At 42.6% G+C, this 17,965-nt stretch overlaps 1 protein-coding gene across 1 annotated transcript; it reads right to left on the bottom strand.

The window, feature by feature from the left end:
• Positions 1–2,876: 2,876 nt before the first annotated feature.
• LOC147958269 (alpha/beta-Hydrolases superfamily protein) lies at positions 2,877–6,372 on the bottom strand. The gene is made up of 10 exons (XM_087535760.1): positions 5,950–6,372; positions 5,281–5,417; positions 5,016–5,189; positions 4,666–4,902; positions 4,486–4,586; positions 4,330–4,402; positions 4,172–4,240; positions 3,983–4,090; positions 3,326–3,451; positions 2,877–3,227 (listed from the first exon to the last, which is right to left on the bottom strand). Exons 1-10 carry the CDS (start codon positions 6,266–6,268, stop codon positions 3,033–3,035), a joined length of 1,539 nt encoding a protein of 512 aa, XP_087391886.1. The 5' UTR covers positions 6,269–6,372; the 3' UTR covers positions 2,877–3,032.
• Between the last annotated feature and the right edge of the window lie 11,593 nt (positions 6,373–17,965).

Raw genomic sequence — 17,965 nt, 5'->3', positions numbered from 1 at the left:
CTTTCTTTTTTTCAGCCTCGCCTTATCTCCCCTTTGGTGTTAAACTGAGAATTGCTCTTAGCTGCTAACACACCTCGCCATACTTTCGTTAACTACTGATTGTCATCCCAAAGATGTTCATAAACATACCCCCTCCGTCTACTTGAGACACTTATTTTGGAATGGAGTGAGTATACGCCAATAACAAAGAGCTATTGCTGGAAACAATGCCGCATCATTTTTGAACTAGTGAAAATCACCAAGGGATTTTAAGTTCCCAGAATTATTGATCAAACAACCTATCCCTCCATGTTTGCATGGCACGCTTTTAAAGATGCAGAACTCAGATCTCAAATGTTATAATCTGAACAATAACAACTCATATTCGATTCACAAATTGCATACGGGAAGCTTCCAATTGTTGTTCACGTAACTTCTATATATTGTCAAATTGTGGAGATACAAACTTATAGTACAATGGTGAAGCCCTATTGTAAGTGATACGTTTATCATTAACAATGCCATTTTAGGCATTTAGAGCATGATTGCTTTCATGCCAAAATGTGGCAAATGCACATATGGATTATCAAACAGATCTCAGTACCATTAGTATTTTTCTTTCTTTCAATCCAAACACATGCTTATTAGATTCAGATAAACAACCACGCCGTGAAGGAGCTATTTCCTTGCCCTGGTCCTTTGCTCATATGCACTAGAGCAACTAGGTGATATCCCGCGCGTTACTGCGGGGTCTCTTTGCTCGAAATAAAGTAGTGTGAAGATTTGAATAAAACCCTAAATGTGCTAAATATTTCAGCAAACCAACTCCTTAGGAAGTTGAAACTTCTCGTAGTGCAATTTTCGCAGACAGTCTATCCCAACCTTTTTAGTTTCTCGACCAATTGTTTTTCTACAGCCCCTAGAAGTTGAGGGTGTTAACCCACCTTCGCCACTGCTAGTGAAGAACACTTCGATCTCTATTCCTTGGGAAACTCCAACTTCATGCACCAAAACAACCTCCAAATGTCGGGACCGCGCGGTCCGAACCCTTTAGGCCATCCAACACCGTGCACCAAACGAGGCGCCGGACGTTTGAAATCCCACGAACCGGAAGCAAAGTTGGAGGAGGTTTGCGGGCATTCGGGCCTCCGCCACGCAGGCCCCCAACCCACCCAAAAACCACACTATGAGCCACGATTTTCTCACTTTTGTCCCTACCCCTTGCACTGTATCACGTAGTCCGAGGCTGATGCCGCTGCACAATTCCGTCCATCTGCTGACACACCATACCTTGCAAAGTGTTCGACCAAATGTCATAGCCAAATTTATTGGCGTTTTTGTTGGTTACTTTGAAGCAAACACGATAGATGCGAACACTTATACGTCTTCGTCAAATGAGGATGAATATGAGCTCACCATGATTCTTAAAGCAGTTGCATCACAAGACCTCTAGATTTGGCACTATTTCTTTGGGATGCTTGGGTGTCACAACGACATCACCGTGTTACAGCTTCCTCCATTGTTTGCAAGGTTGTGTGTGGGAGAAGCTCCTTTGTGCAACTATACCATCAATGGTCATGACTATAACATGGGCTTTTTAACTTTGTGATGGTATTTATCCACCATGGACGACCTTCGTCAAGACCATCCTTGAGCCATGGCAGAGAAAAAATCCCACTTTCGCAAAGACAAGGAGTTAGAATCGATGTCGAGAGTGCATTTGGCATGCTCCAACCCCATAGTGTGCTTGTTCACCTGCAAACGGGCTTGGAGCACTCCATTTTCTCTACATACTGTGACCTTCCTGCAAATTTTCTCTACATGCGTGTATACGCCAATCCATTTTCTTTACATGTACTCCCTCCGTTCGGTAAAGAGTGTACATCTAGAAATTTTAGGATAAATTATGGAGTTGAGTAAAAAAATGCATTAGAAAGGTGCAAAACACCATCTCTCTCCTCTTTAATTACCCAATCACCAATGAGCTAAGTGCATGCAGAAATTAAGAAGATCATGTGTAGATTGCTATTGGTCTTGATTACTGTGTGATGAGAGAGAAGTATTTTTTCCCACTTTAAAGTGCATTGGGAAGATAGAAGTACACTCTTTTATGGACAAAATTTGAAGTTAGACTACCCATAGTGGGAGTAACATAGGTAGTAACATCACACATATTTAGGTTAAATAGGTGAGGTGGCATGCAATAAATGAAGAAAAAGATGAAAGTAATAACATAGCTAGTTACTACTAGTATGAGTAACATCACACATATTTTGACAAAATGTGTCTATAGCCTAATAAATGAAGGGCTTCATGTAACACACATATGTTACTCCCCACTATAAAGGTAGTAACATAAACTAATAACATGGACATGTTACTAGTCCATGTTACTCCCCACTATATATGTACACCCTTCACCGGACGGAGAAAGTATACGTCAGTCAATCTTTTATTCACCTACAAATTTGCAAGCTGTCCTTCGGCTCCGACCTCTGAGAAGAACAGAGTCCTGTCCTTGACAGCAAAACTTGTGCAATTGGCTGACACTGAGATACTTTGAAACTGTAGTATACTGAAGCTTCGAAGCAAATCTGTAACGTGCAAGCAGAACTGGCAGATGATCCTTCACAATTTACTTTGCTGTGATCACAGCTCGTCTTCAGATCTTGTTACGAATATATGAAACATATACCCAATCTTGGGCTTGATGTATACATGTATACATGAAGTCTGAACTAGTACACCTTTGGTGTGTTGAACAATCCAGCTCCATCAGAATTCAGATACCCTTTCTTGGGCTTCTAAACTTTTTCTTCTTCCTCTTTGTCTGAAGTTCTTTATACTGGAGCATGAATTCAGAAGGATCCAAACGAGCTGTGCATAACATAGCGCAATTCTAAGCATGCAAGCATGGCTGGAGTGCCAAAATTTGTGCCCCAGGATATATGTGCAGACATTCAAAGGTATTTAACCAGGGGTATATTGTAATTCATTTCTCAACTAGGAGAAAATGAAGGCTTTATTGTCATAGTTATGGATGAGCTAAAAGGCTAAAACAGAGGCCTCTTGCCCTTCAAGAGACCCATGAGATGCTCAAAGACGTGGGGGCCGCCGTCGCGAAGGCCGGAGTGCGGGTACTCGTTGGTCACCCACAGCCGGATCCCGGCGATCTGGGACGCCGTCTCCTTGGCGATGTTGAAGTTGACGTACATGTCCTCATAGTACACCGCAGCGGCCACTGGGACCTGCATGCAATCGGCGTGCCATATATCGCCATGCGTCAGATGAAACAAGCATGCATACCATGGAGGAGGCTCTAATCTTGTTGGGAAGAAGATCAAACCTTGTTGTTGTTCAACACGCTGATATCATACAACGGAGGCCAGTCCTCCTTCTCAGCTAGCAAATGTGCAGCCTCCTTTAGGGGCCGTAGAGCATTGATCTCATCGAAAAAACAGGGAAACACCATCTGCGTTAAGGAAACAAACACATGTTAGGAATTCATGACAAATCATAAGCAAGGAATATCTCAGTATGCAATAGGGTGCTGCTAAGTAGTGTCCCCAAGGTTACCCAGGTACTGAAAAGGGTAGTGCCAGACTCCCTTTAATAGCTAAACTAGAAGAGTCCTTTGCCCTGAATACCATCCCTTCCTAAAAGGAGCATTGTCAACCTAAGTTAACATTGGTAAGATCATAGCAAATAAAATGCAGCTTTGAAAATTCCAATTGCCAGACTTTGGTAACTACAGACAATTCATAGACTTAAAACAGCCTGCAATGTTATCTTTTCACATCATGGGTTACTAATTTAGTAAGGAATCATTTCTTTAAACAAAGGCAAAAGCTTTGCCTCTTTTCATTAATTAAAGAGTTACAAGTTACAAACTTGCCAGACAGCCCCAAATGCTACAAAGTCTACTCTCACCGCATGATAGAGCTCAAATTTAGCAGGAACATGACTATAACGAATGACGCTTCACATAAAGATCTGGGCATACCTCTCCAGTAAGAAACACAGGACGGCCTTCTTCTGTAGCCTTAATAGGGTCAAACAAACTTCCATTTTCATTGAAAATCTTGTCAGCTGACCATTTTGATGAGGATCCCTGGATCCAGGAATTACACTAGACTTAAGAAAAAGAGTTGCAGTACCAGCTAAACAGATAAAAAAAGGTATCAAAAGTTACCTCACAGTAGATAGACTCATGCAAGAGAGCATAAAGAGGATTTTGATCAAAACCTACCCACATGTCAAACTGCAGGAAAATATAATGTTAGGTTACCCATTAGAGACATGGAACATGGTAATTTTAAAGATCAACATTATATTGGTGATGCTTAGTACCTCTTTCAAGAAGTAATAGCTTATATTCTTTTTTGCACCAGGAACCAGTACAGGATCCCACACTCTCTCGAGTCTGTCCCAGACAATAGCAAGGAGTGGCACAGATCAGAAAGTTACATTATTTTATCAAGTAATGAAGAAAATGCAAAGTCTTACAGATAATGCAGTCTTTCAAATCCTCCACTGAAACCTAAACCAGCTAGTCCAAGGCACTGCAGCATCTTAGGGGTTAACCTGCCACCTGATGGAAGAAGAACCTGATAAAAATATGTTGCATAAGATACAAGTTTCAAATTCACATGTGAGAGAAAGCGCAAAATATTGAGAATGACTTACTCCTCCACCTTCAGATTCACTTAAGTATCTCACAACTTCATGAACGACTTGTACATCTTGAGGAAACCTCTTATAGTACTTCTCATTTTGCTGCTGAACCTGCTTAAAGCAGGCTCTGTACACAGTTTCTGCAGTGCAGGGCTTTCCTAGTGGTGGAAGCCCTCCGGTTAAAAGGACAGCTTTCAGGCCCTCTGGAGCAAAACTCAAATACGTAACAGCACAAAATCCACCATAACTCTGTAAAGGAGGAAATGGTAGACGGTATAAATAACAATATTGCATTAGCAACAATAAATAAGAAATGCAAGACAAACAAGTGCATCAAGGTCACATGACGTTACATACTATACCTGTCCCAGAATTGTCCAAGGCTTGGCATCTGGTACAAGATGCCGGCGAATAAACTCTGCGTCCTTGACTATGTTATCTGCCCTGAAATGCTTCAAATACTCCACCTGCTCTGCTGCAGATGTTATTTGAGAAAGAGATGATGTTGTCAACGGTGTTGACAATCCTGTTCCTCGCTGAAAAGTAAAAAGAATATCAGCAAAGTAAGAGCAAGATGGGTGCAAAAACGAATTGTACAGAGCATCTGCCGAAGAAATTGGAATGTACCTGATCGAGCAATAGCACACGGTATTCTTCGCATGCCTTCTTCACCCAACCACTCGCTTCGGTGGGGCGAGGACTTTCATATCCAGGCCCCCCTTGTAGGTACACCAGATAAGGCAAAAGGGTCTCTTCTTTTCCAGCTGTAGTGATACACTTAAACAGTCATGTGGATGCAGAACATAAAAGAACAGCACAGTAGTAAGTTAAGCACGCTCCCTCAACATGAAATTAGCATGAAGCGTTCCAGGCCTATGATGTTGGATACACTGCATTAACTTAAATTTTAGTTCTTCCACGCATGGACATTGTATCCATACCCTTGGCCCAGCATCCCGGGATTCAGTAAACAACCACCGCGCCTTACCGAGGATTCAGTAAACAAAGCAAAAGTTTACTGAATTGTGCGTTTTAAACTTCTACTAGTATGTCAGTGGACAATGCAAAAGTTTACAGAGGGAGTACTTCCTAAGCTATATACTACAGATTCCTGGTCTCCAGGAAAATCGCAGGATGTATTGTGCCTCTGAAAGAGAATTGGAAAAAAAAGAGGGAGCGAAACCTGCCCATCGATCCCTCAGCGGATGTGCAGGGCCATCTTATCCCCTAACCCCGTGACCGCGAGCGGAGAGGGGGGTAGCCGTTAGATGCGAGGAGGGAGCAAGCGGGATGTACCTGCGACGACCTCGCGGGCGAAGACGGTGATGCATGGCGCGGAGGGGGAGGCGGGGGAGGAGTGGTCGAGCGGGACGGCGAAGCGGTGGTCGCGGAGGCTGAGGTCCGGCACCGCGTACCACGGCCCGGCCTGGTGCGGCGCGGGCGCGGCCGCGGCGTCGGCGGCCGGCGAGGACGACGACATGGCCCTGCTCGTCGGGATCCGGTGGCGCGGGAAGCGGAGGCGGACGGCGAGGGAGGCCGGTTGGTGGTGGTGGTGGTGGTGGAGGGCGAGCGCGGCGGCGGTCGCGCAGCGGAGGGACGATGTGACGACGGCCATGCCGCGGCCGTCGATCCGTTAATTAACGGCCGCGATTCGTTTGCTTTTTTCCCGATAACGGACCAACCATCCCAAACGTGGACTCTGGTGGTTGGTTTCGAGTGGGATGCTACTAGAGTGCACTATCTGTTTTAATTTAGAAGAGAGAAGATTTAGGTGTAGCCAAAATTGTTTCTGCTTTTACGCCTAAAACTGAGTACCCATAAATGGAAGGATGTGCTAATTTCGGCTCATATCCATGGCATTACAATTCAATATAAAATTACCCATTTTCGGCTGTTATATCACTACACATCACAACTACTTATATCAGTAAAAAAAGACGAAGAAAATAAATCCCGTTGCAGCATTTCGCCGAGCATGTGCGGTGGCCTACACAAATCCATTGTTCATTCTCGTATCTCTGGCCTACAAGACAGTTTTCTCTGATTCCTTCTGACTTAAAAGACAATTTTCTCTAAATCATATGAGCACATGCGCAAACAAGATAACGGAGTGGGTGAGAGGGGATATGTCTCGCCCACAGCAAGAGGAGCATCTGTCTCGCATAAAAATGTTCATGCAGTGCAAAAAAAAGAAGAACTGCACAACTTTTCAAAATTGTTGATAGCACTAAAAAAATGTGTTCCGTGAAAAGTTCACGTGTTTAAAAAAAATGGTCCATGATTTTTTTAAATGTTTACACAATGTAAAAGATGTTCACATAAATTTAGAAAATGTTCCATACCATTCAAAAACTGTTCACAAATTGGTTGCCAAATTTGTAAAAATGTTTTATACAACATACAAAACTTTTGCGTATTTCTTTGGAAATTTTTTATATCATTAAAAATGTTTGTGACATTTAAAAAAACTTACATGTTTCGAAAATATTTTTAATTTTAAAAATATTTCTACAGTGTAACTATGTTCACGTAGTTTATAAAAAAGGATTAAAACAATTAAAAATTGTGGATGCGCATATTTCAATTTTGTTTGATTTTTTAATATATAACTAAAGAAACATAATGGATTTGAGCAATGTTCAATGTGTATAAAAAACTATTACACGTGTATACACAAAATGTTCAACATGTATTACAAAATTGACATGCAGTTTTAAAAAAAAGAACAAAGAAACACAAAAGAAAAGCAAAAAAAACACATGGAAGGTTCTGAATTCGGTCCAAACATGTCTACAGAACCTTCACAAAACCACTTAGATAGTCGGTCCCAGTAACGCGAGAGCGCCACCGCGGCAAAGGTGACGCGAGAGCTGCCAATGCTCGCTTATAGCGGGACCATAGCTTCTCTCACCTGAAGGCTGAAGGAAATATTTATCTCGCATAGAACTGGGCCGACCCGTTTATCTTTGTTTTTATCACTGCCACATGACACTCATGAGCGACCGTTTCGCTGGTTCAAATCTGGGGTTTTTTATCTTTCTTTTCTTTTGTTTCTTCTCCGGTTTTCTTCAGTGTTTTTCTTTTCCTTGGATTTTTCACTGGTTTTCTTTATTTTATTTCGGTTTTCTTTGGTTTTCATTGGTTTTCTTCGTGTCTTTCTCGATTTTCACTGAGTTTGATTTTTATTTAATTTTTATTCATTTTGGTTTTCACTGATTTTTTGTTTTCTATCTTTCTTCATTATTATTTTGGTTACATCATTTTTGCTTTGTTTATTTCTCTGTTCTCTTGGTTTCATTCTTTTGCATTGGTTTCCTTGCTTGTTCATTCTTTTGTGTTCATTTTCTTTGTTTTCCCTTTTTGTTTTCATTGGCTTTATTCGTATTTTTTTGTTGATTTTCATCGATTTTCCTTTTTGTTCAACACGTGTTACCTTTATTTCAAGTCACATTCAACATTTTTCTTATATATCTAAAATACTTTTTGTATGCACGTTTAACAATTTCAAATACATAATTAACATTCTTCTAAACTTTTTTTTGGATGTCAACTTTTTTTTCATACGCTTTTGACAATAACCCTAGCCTCACCTTCGGGGCGCCTCTTTGGAAAAAAAAATATTCATACATGATTTTTTTAATTTTAAAAACTCTTTGGGGATTCTAAAAGATCGTGCATTTGAAAAAAATATTCTATCTTTTCAGAAAAGGTGGAAAAATATTAAAACATTTTTGAATTTTAAAATATTCACATTTTTTAAATGAACCAAAAAATAAAATAAAAGATAAATAAAAACCCATGGAGAAATCAGAATTAAAAGAGGGCAAAAACACATAGATTAAAGAAAAGGGAAAATCAACTGGAAGTTTCTGGAAGCTTCCCAAAACTAGTTGGGAGCTTCCGGAAATTTAGTGCCCCTAAATGGGCCGGCCGTTTAGGAATATCGCTGGGAGAGGGGAGTGCGCCTCATACGCGCAAGCGTCTATTCGGCAACCTAAGTGCCAAATAGGGTTTTCCAAGATAACGAGTGCCCTTCTGTGTTTTGAATTTCGGCCGAAAAAAACGGATTTCAGCCGAATTTCGGCCATCTCGGCCTAGGGCGAAATCTGTCTTCCGCCGAAATTGGTCAAATTTGAGAGATTAATTTCGGCCAAAATTTTTAAAAACGACCGAAATTCGTCCATCTCGGCGTAGGACGAGAAAAATCACAAACCGAAAATCAAAATGCTGGTGCCCTGTCGCTCGGGGGCCAAAGATCCGCTCTCCCCTAACTACACGCACAGGCATGAAAATACGGGGATGTGAGCAAACACAATTGATAGAGGTGTAATGATGATGTGCCACACTGCATCCACTATGACGGGCTACATCATGGGGTTGTTTCCGTTTGGATCGGTGCTCAAGGCCCTATGTTGAATCACTGTGAACTTTGGTTCTCATAAGTGGAGGCCAATAAAAATCCCATCGAATCCCTACTAGTTTTCTCAGGGCTGGGGGCAATTGCCCCCCTCCCCCCTCCCCGCGCCCCGCGCCGACATACATATATCAACGCCACTATAACAGTCAATAGTGGGGCGCCCACATACATATAGCAACGCCACTGTAATAGTCAATAGTTCGGGTTTGAGTTGGACGTTATTGTGTTGAGCAGGTCACAATTGCCGCCAATGAAGCTCCGCCTGCAGTAAGTATCTGTGTCATATTTTGCCGACATCCCAAGCTGGTCGAGAAGCTTGAAAATCACAATCGCAAAAGATCAACCGCATCAAGAAGATCCAGATAGTTTAACACTCCATACTTGATGTGGAGCAATCCTTGGGATGAGGATCGGTCCGTTGTTGGTCCGATCTTTCATGACACAAACCTCCATTACAATAAGAACTAGTTGTGGTTTACGAAGTTGTTCACAAACTCCGCAGAAACAACACGCGAACCCCTCGGTGTGAAGGAATGACGTGGATGAACCGCTCGGCTTGTAATCTTCTACGCGTCGCGTTGCGGGAACTCACACGTTGGTAGATGTTTTTGACAAGAATTCTCTAAGTTCGATAATGACCGATGGCCGAAACACACATAATGTCTAACTCATCATAAAATAAGCGGACTTTTAAGTTGACGGTACTCTTTTACATTGACTGTACTCGACTATTTATAGTCTTACATGACTTGCACCGATCTGGATTGGAAATAAATAACCGACTTATATATAGAATAAAAAGTTAACTAGGCACCGACCGAAGAAGCTACTAATAATTAAAATAAATAAATTGAAATAACCCTCTCGACTCTAATCACGTTGGCCCCCCATCTTGTCGCACATAAGCAAAGCAAGTTTGTAAAAAGGGAAAGCAAGTCCCATGATCTGGCCACACTGATCACATCGATATTTTCCTTGTGAGGCAAGAAAAGAAATAGGGATTTAATCTTCATCGCTTCCTTTTTAAACCAGCATGGACCCTTTATATCTGTAACGAAACCATCAGCACTTTCCTTGCCATTCAATCTGTTGCTTGCTCCCTGGATAACCATATCTCTCCTTTTTTGGATATCAAACATGCTAGTGTATGAGTTAATGACGGCGACTGTTAGGCGTCATGCGGATGCAGAAAAGCAAAACAACATCCGTCTTCTGAACCATACGATATGGACGCCTTAGAGCAAGTACAATAAGGTAACGTAAGCAGGTTATAAGGACTAGTATATTATATCTTTGTTTAGTTGGAGTAAAGAGAAGAGAAGAGAGAAAAGAAGCGGGCTCTTGGTTAGTAGCCGGCTCTAGCACGAGCTCCAAGACGCTTTATGAGATTGTAAGATGGGCCGACTACTAATAAAGTAATACACATATAAAACTTACTCCCTTCATTCCACAATGTAGTGCTTTCTCTATCCTCGTGTTTCAACTTTGACCGTAAATTTAACTATCAAGACCGATTGCGGCGGAAGCAAAAGTTATATCAGCGAATTCGTATTCGAAATAAGTTTTCAATTATACAATTTTTTCTCCCGCCGCAGTCGGTCTCGTTGGTTAAATTTATGGTCAAAGTTAGACCTCGGGAATCGCGGGCGCACTATATTTTGGAATGGAGGGAGTACTATTGTACATGTTGGATACAATGTTAGCTCTAGATGACATGACAACTCCTTATAGCCGATCGTTGACCGTGCTATTAACCATGCTCTCAACCGTTCGATGCAAGTCGCAACGCAAACGAAGCTAGAAAAAAAGTTTGATGGGATCATGCTTATGACAATGATGTCATCTTTAATAAATGAATAGTAATTAATGCTAAACTAATTTAGGATTACCTAAATTCATTAGGGTCAATTAACCCCAATGCTTACATGGGAGCTCAACGTAACCTACACTCTTCTTTGTTCTAATTGCAGAACACCGCACACACATCCGACAACACCAGTTCGCGACAACTCCGGTGGCCTCTTAGCACGGGCTCGCAGCATGGCGAAGCTGTCACAACATCGCCGGAGCAGCCCCAGCTGTCATCGCAGCATCACCAAAACAGACCCAGCCGTCGTTGCAGCATCACCGGAGCAACCCGAGCCGCTGTCGCAACATCGCCGGGCAGCTCGAGTAGCCGTCGCAGCATCCATCGCTGTTGTCGGGGCGCAGTGGCAACATCCCCGGCCAGCTCGAGCCGCCGTCGCAGCAACATCGTCCTCTCCGAGTTGCTGTCGCAGCACAGCGGCGCCTTCACAACATCTGCGTGCGGCACACCGACATCCTCGGCTCCTCGCCACACCACCTCCTGCGAGACCGCCCATCGCAGCACTGCTCGTAGCAGCTCCGTCGACCTTGCAATAGTGGTTGCATCATCACTGACAGCCCCTCGCGCATGCACCTCTCACAGATCCGCAACCCCTACAAGCATCATCGGCCGGCGCCACTCGCAATAGCGGCTCGCAACAACGCCACCGTTGTAGCAACTCCGGTGGACTCGGAGCAACTCCGCCGCAGACTGTCGCATCATCTTCGCCGTTGAGCGTCGAAGCACCTATGCCGCTGTCGCAGTAGCGGTCGCCCCGTCTCGCAGCGGCAGAGGCTCTCTTGTCGGGTTCACTTGGGGGGTGGCGCTAGTTGCATAGCAGAGATTGGAAGAGGCGAATCCATGGCAGGCTGCTGCAAAGCTTGGGGAAATCCCTCGCCGGCGAGAGACTGAGGTGGTGTTTGGTTCTCTAGTCCTAGGACTTTTTGAAAAAGACTCTCAAGTAGGTGCTTCTAAGGACTTTTAGTAAAAGTCTCAAAAAAATTCCACCCTGTTTGGTTTGCTAGGGACTTTTTCTAATCCCAACACAAAAAAGTCCTTGGAACCAAACACCCCCTCAATCAAGGGTGAAGAAAGCTAGAGAGAGGAAAAAGGAGAGGGACAGCTCGGGGAATGTGTGGCGTACATCCGGCGTATAAAAAGATAAGATAAGGATGGGTTGCTCGGGTCCATGGAACATGTGGCCTAAAAAGTAGACGGCTGCGCGTGGAGTTGTTTACTCCCTTTGTTTCTAAATATAAGTTTTTTTAGAGATTTCACTACAAACTATATAGAAATATATATAGACATATTTTAAAATGCAGATTCACTCATTTTGCTTTGTATATAGTTCATAGAGTAATCTCTAAAAACACTTACATTTAGGAACGGAGGAAGTACATGGCTTGGTGGATGCTAATTAATCCCTGGCTGGACCCACTTGCATTGCATGTGTACATCATCCTCCTTGACCCTCCAATGCATACGTGCATGAACACCAGACGTTGTACCTCCAAGGCTCAAACAAACGCATCTCTTTTGCTGGAGATGCATATTTAGTAGTGGTGGTAACCAAAGCTTCGAGCTCGACATTATCTCCAACAAACTGAAATATTTTGGCACATAAATGTTTTTATCTGTGATCCTTTGACACGTGACAATGTTTGAACATCAACAATGTCAACCTTTTTTTTTAAAAACATTAAGCTTTATTAATTAGAGATAACATTTACATTATCAATAAGGAGAGATACAATATCAACCATGGGCTCCTCAAACCAATCCCTAGTCGCAGAGAATTTCGCTAGCCTAGCAATTTCATGAGCACCTTTATTTGCTTCTCTATTACAATGTTTAAACCTAGTAATAGTAAATTCGCAAGCCATAAAATAGCAATCATCGAACACTGCCGTCGCCGCTCCCGCCGATTGGCCTCCGTTCTTCATCGTGTCAATCACTTCCGTATTATCAGAGTTAACAATAAGGTGGTTGCACCCCGCCTTCTGTGCTAGGGTAAGGCCAAACCTCAGTGCCAATGCTTGTGTCGTCAGAACATCCGCACACCAGCCAAGTCGCCAACTTCCGCCAACAATGAACCTTCCTTCTCATCTCTCAGGACTTCCCCCGCCGTGCCTCTAAGCAGATCATGGTCAAAAGAAGCATCAATGTTTAGCTTCACAAAACCCATAGGAGGTCTAAGCCAACCCCCTTTCTTACTGATTGCCTTAGGGGATTTTTCTTTAACATAATTTTCCGCTATAGCACGGCCCCCATCGCAGATTGATATGCATCTTGAGAATTTCCTTCATAAACCAGTTTACATCTATCCCACCATAAATACCAAGCTGTTATAATGATCAATTCACGTGTATTCTGAAATCCCAAAACAGATATTTCTTCCTCTGGCATAAGTATTAAAAATTCAAGAACTGCCTCTTCCGCCCGGTCAACAACACAAGCTCTGTTGATCACCTCATACAAACCTAACTTATCCCAGACCTCTTTCGCCTTCTGACACAGAAACAAGATGTGTTTCGTGTCTTCTAGCCCATTTGAACATGCTGGGCAGATGGGAGGGACCTTCACATGTCTATTGGCGAGCGTAACACGACATGGGAGTGTTCTATGCAATGTACGCGAGATGAAGATTTTTACCTTTGCCGGACAACATAGCTTCCAGATCTTGCTCCAAACAGGATTATCATTGGATTGAAGGAAATATATATGCCCTAGAGGCAATAATAAAGTTGTTATTTATATTTATTTATATCATGATAAATGTTTATTATTCATGCTAGAATTGTATTAACCGGAAACTTAGTACATATGTGAATACATAGACAAACAGAGTGTCCCTAGTATGCCTCTACTAGACTAGCTCGTTAATCAAAGATGGTTAAGTTTCCTAACCATATACATGTGTTGTCATTTGATGAACGGGATCACATCCTTAGAGAATGTGTGATGGACAAGACCCATCCGTTAGCTTAGCATAATGATCGTTAAGTTTTATTGCTATTGCTTTCTTCATGACTTATACATGTTCTTCTGACTATGAGATTATGCAACTCCTGAATACCGGAGGAACACCTTGTGTGCTATCAAACGTCACAACGTAACTGGGTGATTATAAAGATGCTCTACAGGTGTCTCCGAAGGTGTTTGTTGGGTTGGCATAGATTGAGATTAGGATTTGTCACTTCGTGTATCGGAGAGGTATCTTTGGGCCATCTCGATAATGCACATCACTATAAGCCTTGCAAGCAATGTGACTAATGAGTTAGTTACGGGATGATGCATTACAGAACGAGTAAAGAGACTTGCCGGTAACGAGATTGAACTAGGTATGAAGATACCGACGATAGATCTCAGGCAAGTAACATACCGATGACAGAGGGAACAATGTGTGTTGTCATTAAGGTTCAACCGATAAAGATCTTCGTAGAATATGTAGAAACCAATATGGGCATCCAGGTTCTGCTATTGGTTATTGACTATAGAAATGTCTCGGTCATGTCTACATAGTTCTCGAACCCGTAGGGTCCGCTTGCTTAACGTTCGTTGACGATATAGTATTATATGAGTTATGTATGTTGGTGATCGAATGTTGTTTGGAGTTCCGGATAAGATCACGGAGATGACGAGGAACTCCGGAATGGTCCGGAGATAAAGATTGATATATGTGATAATGGTGTTTGGTCTTCGAAAGGGTTCCGGAATTCACCGGAAGGGGTTCCGGATGTTCCCCGAAATGTTTGGGTACGAGAACACTTTAGTTGGGCCAAAAGGGAAAGCCCACAAGGTTTTTGGAAAGCACAAAAGGAATTTTTGTGGAGTCCACGTCTGGGTCCTGACACCGGGAACCTTGGCGTCTGGCCCTGGAGTCCGAGAAGGACTCTTGCCTTTCGGGTGAAACCGACTTTGTGGAGGCTTTTACTCCAAGTTTCGACCCCAAGGCTCAACATATAAATAGAAGGGCAGGGCTAGCACCCAAGACACATCAAGAAACACCAAGACGTGTGCCGGCAACCCCGTCCCCTCTAGTTTATCCTCCGTCATAGTTTTCGTAGTGCTTAGGCGAAGCCCTGCGGAGATTGTTCTTCACCAACACCGTCACCACGCCGTCGTGCTGCCGGAACTCATCTACTACTTCGCCCCTCTTGCTGGATCAAGAAGGCGAGGACGTCATCGAGCTGAACGTGTGCTGAACGCGGAGGTGCCGTACGCTCGGTACTTGATCGGGACAGATCGTGAAGGTGTACGACTACATCAACCGCGTTGATAAACGCTTCCGCTTTCGGTCTACGAGGGTACGTAGACACACTCTCCCCTCTCGTTGCTATGCATCTCCTAGATAGATCTTGCGTGATCGTAGGAATTTTTTTGAAATACTGCGTTCTCCAACAGTGGTATCAGAGCCAGGTCTATGCGTAGATGTTATATGCATAAGTAGAACACAATGAGTTGTGGGCGATAATAGTCATACTGCTTACCAGCAACGTCTTACTTTGATTCGGCGGTATTGTTGGATGAAGCAGCCCAGACCAACATTACATGACCGCGTTTATGAGACTGGTTCTACCGACGTGCTTCGCACACAGGTGACTAGCGGGTGTCTGTTTCTCCAACTTTAGTTGAATCGAGTTTGACTACGCCCGATCCTTGTTGAAGGTTAAAACAACACACTTGACGAAAAATCATTGTGGTTTTGATGCGTAGGTAAGAACACTTCTTGCTAGAAGCTCGTAGCAGCCACGTAAAACTTGCAACAACAAAGTAGAGGACGTCTAACTTGTTTTTGCAGGGCTTGTTGTGATGTGATATGGTCAAGACGTGATGATATATAAATTGTTGTTTGAGATGATCATGTTTTGTAACAGTTATCGGCAACTGGCAGGAGCCATATGGTTGTCGCTTTATTGTATGAAATGCAATCGCCATGTAATTGCTTTACTTTATCTCTAAGTGGTAGCAGTAGTCGTAGAAGCAATAGTTCGCGAGACGACAACGATGTTACGATGGAGATCAAGGTGTCAAGCCGGTGACGATGGTGATCATGACGGTGCTTTGGAGATGGAGATCAAAGGCACAAGATGATGATGGCCATATCATTTCACTTATTATGATTGCATGTGATGTTCATCATTTATGCATCTTATTTTGCTTAGTACGACGGTAGCATTATAAGATGATCCCTCACTAAATTTCAAGGTATAAGTGTTCTCCCTGAGTATGCACCGTTGCGGCAGTTCTTCGTGCTGAGACACCACGTGATGATCGGATGTGATAAGCTCTACGTTCACATACAATGGTGCAAGCCAGTTTTGCACATGCAGAATACTCTGGTTAAACTTGATGAGCCTAGCATATGCAGATATGGCCTCGGAACACTGAGACAGAAAGGTTGAGCATGAATCATATAATAGATATGATCAACATAGTGATGTTCACCATTGAAAACTACTTCATCTCACGTGATGATCGGACATGGTTTAGTAGATATGGATCACGTGATCATTTAGATGACTAGAGGGATGTCTATCTAAGTGGGAGTTCTTAAGTAATACTCCCTCCGTTCCAAATTACTCGTCGTAGAAATGGATGTATCTAGAACTAAAATACATCTAGATACATCCATACCTGCGGCAAGTAATTCGGAACAGAGGGAGTATGATTAATTGGAATTTAATTTATCATGAACTTAGTCCTGATAGTATTTGCAAATTTATGCTGTAGATCAATAGCTTCCGCGATAGCTCCTTGTTTATTTTTGATATGTTCCTAGAGAAAAATGAGTTGAAGGATGATAGTAGCAATGATGCGGACTAGGTCCGTGATCTGAGGATTATCCTCATTGTTGCATAGAAGAATTATGTCCTTGATGCACCGCTAGGTGACAGACCTAATGCAGGAGCAGATGCAGATGTTATGAGCATTTGACAAGCTCGGTATGATGACTACTTGGTAGTTTAGTGCACCATGCTTTACGGCTTAGAACCGGGACTTCAAAAATGTTTTGAATGCCACGGAGCATATGAGATGTTCCAAGAGCTGGAAATGATATTTTAGACTCATGCCCATGTTAAGAGGTATGAGACCTCTGACAAGTATTTTGCCTACAAGATGGAGGAGAATAGCTCAACCAGTGAGCATGTGCTCAGAATGTCTGAGTACTACAATCGCTTGAATCAAGTGGGAGTTAATCTTCCAGATAAGATAGTGATTGACAGAGTTCTCTAGTCACCATCACCAAGTTACTGGAACTTCGTGATGAACTATAATATGCAAGGGATGACGAAAATGATTCCCCGAGCTCTTCGCGATGCTGAAATCGGCGAAGGTAGAAATCAAGAAAAGCATCAAGTGTTGATGGTTGACAAGACCACTAGTTTCAAGTAAAAGGGCAAGGGAAAGAAAGGGAACTTTAAGAAGAATGGCAAGCAAGTTGCTACTCCCATGAAGAAGCCCAAAGGTAGACCCAAGCCTGAAACTGAGTGCTTCTACTACAAAGGAAATGGTCACTGGAAGCGGAACTGCCCCAAACCTTTGGCGGATAAGAAGGATGGCAAAGTGAACAAAGGTATATTTGATATATAGATTATTGATGTGTACTTTACTAGTGTTCATAGTAATCCCTAGGTATTTGATACCGGTTTAGTTGCTAATATTAGTAACTCAAAACAGGAGTTACAGAATGAACAGAGGCTAGTTGAGGGCGAAGTGACGATGTGTGTTGGAAGAGATTCCAAGGTTGATAAGATCACCATCACATACTCACTCTACCTTCGGGATTAGTGTTGAACCTAGATAAATGTTATTTGGTGTTTGCGTTGAGCATGAATATGATTGGATCATGTTTATTGCGATACGGTTATTCATTTAAGTCAGAGAATAATTGTTGTTCTGTTTACATGAATAAAACCTTCTATGGTCATACACCCAATGTAAATGGTTTATTGAATCTCGATGGTAGTGATACACATATTCATAATATTGATGCCAAAAGATGCAAAGTTGATAATGATAGTGCAACATATTTGTGGCACTGCCGT

Source organism: Triticum urartu, chromosome 7A (assembly GCF_056163025.1).
Source record: "Triticum urartu cultivar PI428250 chromosome 7A, HENAU_Tu73, whole genome shotgun sequence".
NCBI classification, from domain to species: Eukaryota; Viridiplantae; Streptophyta; class Magnoliopsida; order Poales; family Poaceae; genus Triticum; species Triticum urartu.
This window is presented reverse-complemented; position numbering and strand designations above follow the sequence as displayed.

Coding starts and splice junctions, on each gene's coding strand:
- LOC147958269 (XM_087535760.1), bottom strand. CDS start 6,268: ATGGCCGTCGTCACATCGTCCCTCCGCTGCGCGACCGCCGCCGCGCTC. Junction 4,091..4,171: donor ATGAGTCTATCTACTGTGAG/GTAACTTTTGAT, acceptor TCCTGGATCCAG/GGATCCTCATCAAAATGGTC. Junction 3,452..3,982: donor CTGTGTTTCTTACTGGAGAG/GTATGCCCAGAT, acceptor TCCTTAACGCAG/ATGGTGTTTCCCTGTTTTTT.